Raw genomic sequence first — 9,996 nt, 5'->3', positions numbered from 1 at the left:
ACATCACAAATATCTTTAAAGTTTAGGGAATAAATCACATCTAAGATCGCCTTATATACACTCAGCAGTCAAATACCATGAATTCTAATAAATTTGTTGTTTTATTACGTCTAAAAACATAAATTTCTTATTAACATGTAACATCTAGTCATCATTGTGTACATTCCATAGCATCATGATTGTTCTTGCTTTATAATAATTTAGTTCCTGTTAATGTTAAAGTAAATCCTGGTACACACCTCTGTAGTGTGGTTTTTAAAGGCTCTTGGATGTCCATACATGGGTGGCGTTTGGTTATGTATCATTATTACAGATCTATAAAGTATGGGGTTTCAAATATATTATGCCACTAATGGAAGTATAAACCCCTTGTTCCTAAATATAGATTTTCCAGTTTAGAACTTGTTGCTGTTAACGTGAAAGTAAAGTGAGTTTGACCCTGGAGCAAACCCCTGGAGTGTGTTATGTATAAGGATGGGTGTGCTGAAGAGCAGTCTTGTTGCTGTTCCTCACTGGCTGGGTGGTGAGGGTTTTTCCCCCGTGTGTGTTCGCTGGTGGCTCCGGAGGGTTGCCAACCCTCTGAAGCTCTTCACACATTCACTGCACTGGAATGGCTTTTCCCCAGTGTGTGTTCGATTATGTTTTAGTAGGTCTGATGACCTACTAAAGCTCTTTACACATTCACTGCACTGGAATGGTTTTTCCCCAGTGTGTGTTCGCAGATGACTCCTGAGAGCTGAGGAATGACTAAAACTACTTCCACATTCACTGCACTGGAATGGTTTTTCCCCAGTATGTGTTCGCTGATGTGATTGGAGATGTGATAACAGACTGAAGCTCTTCATACATTCACTGCACTGGAATGGTTTTTCCCCAGTATGTGTTCGCTGATGTGATTGGAGGTGTGATAACCGACTGAAGCTCTTTACACATTCATTGCACTGGAATGGCTTTTCCCCAGTGTGTGTTCGCAGATGACTCCTGAGATTTGAGGAATTACTAAAACTACTTCCACATTCACTGCACTGGAATGGCTTTTCCCCAGTGTGTGTTCGCAGATGACTCCTGAGAGCTGAGGAATGACTAAAACTACTTCCACATTCATTGCAATGGTATGGTTTTTCCCCAGTATGTGTTCGCTGATGTGATTGGAGATGTGATAACCGACTGAAGCTCTTTACACATTCACTGCACTGGAATGGCTTTTCCCCAGTGTGTGTTCGCAGATGACTCCTGAGAGCTGAGGAATGACTAAAACTACTTCCACATTCATTGCAATGGTATGGTTTTTCCCCAGTGTGTGTTCGCTGATGTGATTGGAGATGTGATAAAAGACTGAAGCTCTTTACACATTCACTGCACTGGAATGGCTTTTCCCCAGTGTGTGTTCGCTGATGTGATTGGAGATGTGATAAAAGACTCAAGCTCTTTACACATTCACTGCACTGGAATGGCTTTTCCCCAGTGTGTGTTCGCTGATGTGATTGGAGATGTGATAAAAGACTCAAGCTCTTTACACATTCACTGCACTGGAATGGCTTTTCCCCAGTGTGTGTTCGCTGATGACTCCTGAGTGTTGAGGAATCACTAAAACTACTTCCACATTCACTGCACTTGAATGGTTTTTCCCCTGTGTGTGTTCGTTTATGTACTTGGAGGTCTAATAACTGACTGAATTTCTTCACACATTCAGTGCAATGGTGCAGTTTTTCCCCAGTGTGTGTTCGCTGATGTCTTTGGAGCTGTGATAACTGACTGAAGTTCTTAGCACATTCATTGCAATTGCATGTTGCTTCTCCTGTGTGTGTTCGCTGATTATCTTTTAGGAGTGTTAACTGACTGAAGTTTTTCATATATTCATTGCAATTGCACGTTGCTTCTCCTGTGTGTGATTGCTGATGGTTCTTTAGTAGTGATGACAAACTAAAGCTCTTGCTGCATGGGTATGATTTTTCTTTCTTGGGTGGTGTCTCTGGGCCGGGTTTATCTTTGTCTGTATCCCAAGAGTGCGTTTCCTGAGGAGCTAACATGGTTGATAAAGCACTTGTGTTATTCTCACGTTCCCGGTGTGTGTGTGGTATTTTGGGATGGTTGATTTCAGAAATACAAGACTCGCCAGCTACATATATTATTATTTTGGCAAGTAAAGCTTCTTTGTAGGTGGGTAGGTCTTTAGATTGCTTATTAGTTTTGTGTGTTACGGGTAAAGATTAGTCTTCCTTCTGGAAGATGCAAATTAGCACAATCTGTTGTAGATTAGAGACCTTCTCTTTCTATTACCCTTCAGTTATCTGGCTCCACTCCCTTGTGTTTTTCTCGTGCTCATGTGGTTTGGCCAGAAAGAGTTTATAATACACCTAGCACGATGAATGGTGGTCTGCCATCATTACAGGAAGCAGAGCAATGCTGTATCCACCTCATACCGAACACATCATCAAAGCTGGTGGTGCAGGCCTGTTTATACAGGAGGTGGTTTGTCAGTGTTGTTGCCTTCATTTTCTTGAGGTCATTTCTTAGTCCTGTTGCGTGCATCCACTGATATGCTTCTTCCAGGATCTATCAGTTTATGTTCAGGTTCCTCATTCTCTGACTGTGCAGATCTTTTCCTGAATATTGGAGCTCATTTTTTCTAACCACTTTTTTCAGAATTGCACGATTACTGTCATAATTCACGATCCTTTGTGCATTCAAGGCTGGTTTCCTATTGGATGTAAAGAGATTTAAAATCACTAAATGGAAATGTAAGAGAATGTGAATACACAATATTTAACTAGTTGTAAAAGACATCTCTTCTTTACCATGTATGAATGTTACCAAGAGATATTTCACCATACACAGATATTTAACTAAATCTTTCATTGAACATGTCACTCTTACTTACTTCAGAAAAGGAGGTGATTTTCCAGTGTTCACAGAGTAACTTAGTACAGAAAGAGCACACATGGAGTGCCCACTCGCTAGAGGTACAGCTTTAGGAAGATGCAACATGGGCAAGATTTTATTTAAACAAGAAGGGATTGTGGAAAAAGAGATGGATCAGGATGTGCTGCTGTCACTTCAGCTTCAGGAAGTGTATAACAACGGTAACCCTTTCAAGAACGGTATCACAAACAAAACTCTTCAGGAAGTATATAATAAAGGTAACGCTGCAGGAAGTATATAAGAAATGAAGCTCCATTCACTCTTCTTGAAAGTACTTTCCTGTTCACACTGGAGCAGCTGAAGTTCCAACTCCTGTCTTTACTTTTCTGTTTGTTAAGTTATCTTTGCCACATTCCAAGGGATTGTTCAAGCATTTGTTAGAAGATTGCAGCATTGATTATAGAGATTCCATCACAACCTGTAATATACCTGCGATATGTCTGCTGCCAATACATGTCTGCTTTTTGTCTTTTTCTACCTTGCCATGGCATCTGACTTAATGTTTTCCGTGTGGTGCCAGCATGCTACTCTGTGGGTGGATGGAGCGTTGGCAGAGTGGGACAAGATGTCAGTGGCAGGTGTGTGCAGCATTTACACCTTTGGGCATTTCTTGAAATCAGCTTCACCTTACTCCCTGTTCATCGCCTTCCATACTCCCTTATGTCTGTGTACTCGCTCAGCAGGGTTCACTCACAGCTAAAGCAGAGGAGTGACTCGATGCACACAGCAGACATCAGGTAATGATCTGATAGACAAACGGCCATGCTTGGCAGTACCAGGATCACAAGCGTCATTAAAGAGGCTCGCCAGGGACATACAAACGGAGGAAGTGCACAGGTAGGTACTAATGAGGTACAAACAGAGGAGGTGAACATGTAGGGACATGCTCCTTTTTGGGTCTGTTTCAGACCTTTACTGGGCTGGGTATTGGTGTGCACTGTATCTTATTCCTACGGCTGACAGAGGCACTTGCTGCAGGGGTGTTTCCACTTTGACCCTTTACAAGAGGAGAGCAGAGCCTTAGAAAGCACAACACCTGGAGGCTGCCTGCCTTGAGGGGAAGGTGAGGGGCAGGGTGTCAGACAATATCAGCAAGGGACATAAAAGGATCCTATGAAACACAGCCGCAGAGAAGCGAAATTGTCAGCCTAGATGGAGAAGAGCCGGGTCTTCCACTGTTTCCGGATCAGTAAGTGATATTGACTCTTTCTAAGGTTAGGAGCGATAGAATTCCATCGGGTCAGAGCTTAGACATGGAAGGAGCAACCTCCTGTTCTGGCTCTGCTGTGACGAGGGATGAGGGCCTTGTTTAGATTGGCGGAGCGTAGTGTTCTGGAGGGCATGTAAAATTGCATCCAGGCAGCTAGGCTGGATTCTCCTTGCTTGCATGGATTTTGTGGGATATGGATAGGGCTTTGAACTTTGAAAGCTTTCTAATAGGAAGCCAATGGAACTTGCTCAAAAGTTGGGAAGCAGAGCTGAATTGGTTCAGAACAGAATTCTTTGAGCCCTAATAGAGATATTTGCAATAGTCCAGGAGCAAAATGACAAGGGATTGTACAATCAGTTGGCTGGATTGCCAGGAAAAGTATCCTATAATTGGTTTGAGGTTCCTTAGGATGCCAAAACAGTTCCCCTGCTGGAATCTTGACTTCGGTTTCAAAGGATGAAGAGCTATCCATCCATACCCCAAGGTTTTCTACCACCACTTTATGTTCGACGGGTACATAGTATTTCTGGCCATCGTTGATCACTGCAAAGATGGGTATGCCTGCCGAGCACAATTTAAGTTTTAAACAGTCGCTGTGCATCCATGCCACCACCACTATTAGACAGTTTCTATATTTGAAACAACCGCTGGTCAACTCTGCTGACAAGGAAATAATTAGCTGAGTGTCGTCAGCATACAACACTGGTGAGATTTCAAGGGAATTAACTACCATTACCAGAGGTCTGACGTGAATATTAAAAAGGGTAAGACTGAGCTCCAAACCCTGGGAGATGCCAGGAGCCAGTCCTCTTTGAGATGAGACGAAGAGGGGGAGGGGGATATAACTTGAAAAGGATCACTCCTTTAAAAAGGAGGTAAACCAAGCCAGACCTTTGCCCTGTACCCGCAGGTCAGTGAGGCGAGTTAATATTATTGCATGTGAGACAGTGTCGAAGGCCACGCTTAAATCTAGGAGTATTAGAGCCCGGGATTTGCCGGCATCTGTAGTACTGCAAAGGGATTTGGTAACTGTTAAAAAAGCAGTTTTGCTGCTGTATGATCCAGATCCACTTCGGGAACAATCTAATATTTGATATTGTTCTAGTATTTTGGTTAGGAGATTGTTTACATGTTTCTCCACATCCTTGGACGGAAATGACAGAAGAGAAATGGGTCAATAGTTTTCTGGCTGAGTGGCATTTAGTGAAGGATCACTGTGCGTGTTTCCATATTGATACTTATGTGCTCAGCGTGAGCTTGGCTAATTCTAGAAATATGGGTGTGACGCTCTCCTGAAATGTCAAAATATTATCAGGTTTAAATGGGTCATCTGGAGATCCAGATTTCACTTGACGCATTAAGGTGGAAATAGAATCTGCGTCACGTAGAGCCAATTGGTCCAAGGGAGCCCATTGCGAGTGGTAGGTCCCTGTGTCAAGAGAGACCGGTTTGACTGTTTTCTCACCCCTGTTAAAGTAAAGATAAAGATAATTGAACAAGCTTGCTGCAGTGGCTGTTAGAAGCTTCTGCTAATCCAGGAGTGGAGGTGGGTTTAATCAGGTTGTTCACAATAGAGAATATTTACATGCTTTGATGGAAGTCTCCGCCCATTCTCTATTGGAGTCTAATAGAGGCACACTCCTTTCGATAAACCTTGAAAAGGCAGAAGTGTCCAGTTTATGCTACTGCTTTCTCATTGTGGGGTTACCGGTAATGTTGTTTTCAACGCTAGGTGTATCAATGGTCATAGGCAACATATAATGGTTTGATCAGGTCACTAGAACAGGGGGAGCAGTTTGAAGGGTGGCCAGGTTGGAAAAAAAAGGGTCCAGAAGATGGCCGGCCTCATAGCTGAATGTTTTACTATCTGAGCTAATTGGAAAGTGGCCAGGTCATTAGTAAGGTCCTGGATTTCTTTATTGTTGAAAGATTCAAGTCTCCAAATATGCTTAAGTTGGACAATTGAAGTGAGTGCACTCTATTAGAGATTCCCTAGGGACGCAATGGAGCAGGGCCGTGGCACTGAATACAGTCCCCAGGCTCCACCGCATGCCGCGTCACTCTCCTGCGCCCGGAGGCGCTTAAAGGCAGCAGTGAGGTCCCACTGTGGGGGACACATCAGAGCAGACCCATGGCACTGACTAGAGCCCAAGGCTCCACCCCACGATGCATCACTCTTCCCGCGCCCAGAGGTGCTGTAAGGCAGCAGCGAGGTCCCGCTGTGGGGGCCGCATCAGAGCAGAGCCCGGGCACGGACTACAGCTGCTTAAAGGCAGCAGCGTGGTACCTCTGCATGGGCCAAGGGCAGACCCATCCATGTCCGTCAGAGCCCAGAGGAGGCTGGGCCCCCGTCTAACTTCTACACTCGCCCGTTACAGGCCCACCATGGGCAAGAAAAAGCTGAGAGCAACAGAGGAGGTAACTGTTACCTCTTTAAATACCTTTCTTGCCAAGGCAACATCAGCATTAGAAAAATAAATCGCACTCACAGAAATGAGAATTTCGTTAGGGTTAGGGACAGGGCATTCATCTAATCTAGTTGTTTCTCCAACTAAGGGGGGGTGTAAACAATATGGGGTTTTTCTTCCAGAATTACCGGCAGATCCTGTACCAACCCCGGAACATTCCTAGCCTGCCTCTACATTTAGTGGGAAACCAACTGACGCAACCTCCGTAAATGGTAAATGAAAAAGAGGCCATGCGACACTGCCCTCCAAGTGTCCTGCCAAACAAAATCAGGAAGGTTTCTATGCCAGCGAGTTCCACATGTATGAATAGCCAGCAACTTTCAGAGACTACATTTTCCTCATATTGGTGTGATCTTCTTGATAACTTTAAACAACTTTTGCAACCAATCTATGCCTGTTTAGATTCTACAGATAGCACCTACGGTCATCCCCTCCGATGTCTGTATAACTCTTAAAAAATTATAATTGTGAAACTCATAATTTGCGTTTTAATTGTGAAAACATGATCCTTGGTCGTGAGTAGGTTAAATCGCCCTCAAATTCTATTGGTCATCCTTTTGTTGAAAATCAGTGGCCCCCAGCAGGGATCCTATAGGTCCAGACCATGTAGATTTGGTCCCTAGGTGTTGCTCACCACAGGTGACCATACAAGATTCTATGGGTAAGGGACAATCACACGACTTATCAAGACCACAGGTTCAGGTAAATCCCCAGTCTACTCAGGCCCATAGCAGACCAAATCAGCAATACATGGACTTCCCTCCTGCAGCTTGTCACTATGTTCAAGTTTTAGTCAACGTGCCTTTACTGCGTCCCAATCTTAGGAATTCTTCACTTCAGCTGATGGCCATGGCTCAACACTTTGATATTTTGTATCTTTGAGTGATAGTTCAAACTCTGTCCTCGTTTCCAACAGAGTCTACTGGCCCCTCCACCCTGGCAGACCATGGGGCATATCATTGCTAACAAAAAAGTATGTCTCTTTCCCAAAATAACCGGGAATAAAAATAAATGTTATATGTTGCATGTTATGTCAGTCAATGTAAGTGTACAGTCAAAACAAGTGCATGGAAGATATGCTTTTAACAGAATCCTTTGTACAGGAACACCAGGAACAGACACAGACGGAATGCAATCCACTGTTTATGATTAGATTTTCTTTATTTTAGGAGCACAAGAAAGAACACACACTATTGCTTTGTTTATATTATATAGGCACTAACCTCACTATTGTCGAAAATAACGTGGCCTGCCCTGTAGGGCAGGCAATATGTATAAACATACAAACTATTTTTCTCTCCCTATCACAGATACTGCGGGTACAACGTTAACCGTATGTATAATTAAGAGACACACACACTAGGTGTGTTCTGTACTTATTTAAAGTCATTTTCGGTTCATTTACAGGAGTGGCATACATGGGGCTGGCCCCCATGTTGTCCTGAAGAAGAGGTGTGGGGGACACCTTGAAACATGGCGACAGGACGTTAGGAACCATGACCATATAAGTTATACATCCTTTGTCTAACCCCCTTTTTTAACATACCAACTAGAAGCAGGAATAAATAATTGAGCTCACTAGCTAGGTATTTTTAAATAGCTCTAATCACCACTCCACTATACACTGCATCACACATAGTTTCACAAAACCAGTGCTCCTACGTATCCTTCGCAAGTCGCAGCACGCCCCAAGCAGTAGATGCTCGGAATGGCCCCAATGATGAAGTATGTCACCTAGGGGCAAACCTGGGTGAGTGAGGGAACTAAGAAAATACATTTTCTTTTCTGGTAAGGCGAACCCAAAGTTTGGGGATACCCTGTAAATTTTCTCACTGGCTAGGTTCCCACGATCCACCATGCATGGATTTCTGTACTGATCTTTCCTAAATCATTGCCTCCTCAGTCTGTTCTTTATAACTATTATCAAATGTTTTCTGGTTTGGTACCCGTGGAGAGGGTTCACTTGGACATTTTAGATTCACTAAGCAGTATTACATCCTAACCAATTGACCCTACATCATCCTTCTCACCAGTACAGACAGCAATTTGGTCGCAGGAGTCCCTAAGTGATATAAAGATTTGCAATAACTTTTTGTACTGTTTAACTTTTTGAATGTCGCCTTTTAAGATCTATTTGATCGAAATAAAGGAAAATGAATGATATAAAGATTCTCTCTTGGAATATAGCGGGCTATGAAAACAAAAAGGATAATCAAAATTGGTATAAAGTGTTCACTGATAATATCTGCTTTCAGGAAAATTGGGCAGAGCAGTCTGTCTATGTAAATGGCTACAGCTCCTTTGTTACACCAGCAGTTCCATCAGCAGCAGGTAGATCTAAGGGGGGCTTACTCAGAATTGTAGCAAACACGATCACCCTATCTAAGGTGACCTTTATCAGTGACTCGACCCATTTTCATGTTATCGTGGCTGAAGGTTCTGGGAAAATTGATTTGTTACGCATTCATTATTATAATAATAATTTTAAGAATTATACACCGGTGACAGATTAGTTGGTGGGAATATTGGAATCTCTGTTAACATACCAAACATGTTCACTTTTTTTAATTTGGGCTGGGGATTTTAATGTGTACTGTAGCCCCAATTCGGACCAATGCATTTGTGGGGTAACCGACACTAATGATTCGTTGCTAGTCCCTTTTTTTTTTTTTTTTTTAAACGTTTATTTGGAGATAAGCAAGGAAAAAGGAAGTGCATACATGATACATACAGTTATAAATGGCTATTACAGTAGAACGAAATACTCAAAAGAGTCCTGAGTACAGAGTGGCACAGCAATCAGTATATATAGCAATAGTCAAATACACAGAGCATGTAGGAGAGTGATGATCCAGGACGCACAGGTAAACTGATGAGATGATACAGTATGGGCATGTTCTGTTAGCGCAAAAAAAAACCAAAGGAGAAACAGAAAAAAGGGCTAAACCCTGACAGGAGTGCGATCTCCATCTCTACCATCTAATTGACATACAAGGAAATACAGCCCCCTTGATCTCGCAGAAAGAGGATGCAGTCCAGCCCCCCCCCCAATACCTGAGGACCTGCAAATGTAGAATGATCTCTCAACCCACCGTGCTGAAGTCAACCAACCCCTACTCGGTCCTCATGTTCAGAATCAGAGTCCTGCACAGCTCTAGTTAGGAGGTACACCTGAAGCGGGCTCCAAAAGTCTTTGGGTCTGCACCTCACGGGCATCAGTTCAGAATAGACATTATATTGGTCCTGACAGTATATGAGGTCGTTCAACCAATCCTGGAAGCGCGGTACCCTGCCACGACCCCAGCAGCAAGCAACCCTACGCTTAGCCAGAAGCAGGGCCACGTCAACAAATCTACGATGAGAGGCAGGCACGTCATTAGAATAACCCAGCAACAA

General features: G+C 43.3%; 1 protein-coding gene across 1 annotated transcript; it reads right to left on the bottom strand.

Moving 5' to 3' along the window:
* Nucleotides 1-215: 215 nt before the first annotated feature.
* On the bottom strand, nucleotides 216-2,182 carry LOC147736841 (uncharacterized). The gene has a single exon (XM_086953526.1). The coding sequence runs from the start codon at nucleotides 2,028-2,030 to the stop codon at nucleotides 510-512; it is 1,521 nt and encodes a 506-aa protein (XP_086809652.1). The 5' UTR covers nucleotides 2,031-2,182; the 3' UTR covers nucleotides 216-509.
* Between the last annotated feature and the right edge of the window lie 7,814 nt (nucleotides 2,183-9,996).

This window comes from Lissotriton vulgaris, chromosome 1_2, assembly GCF_964263255.1.
Source record: "Lissotriton vulgaris chromosome 1_2, aLisVul1.2, whole genome shotgun sequence".
NCBI lineage: Eukaryota > Metazoa > Chordata > Amphibia > Caudata > Salamandridae > Lissotriton > Lissotriton vulgaris.
Note: the sequence above shows the minus strand (reverse complement) of the source record. Positions and strands in the feature narration are given on the sequence as shown.

Coding starts and splice junctions, on each gene's coding strand:
- LOC147736841 (XM_086953526.1), bottom strand. CDS start 2,030: ATGTTAGCTCCTCAGGAAACGCACTCTTGGGATACAGACAAAGATAAA.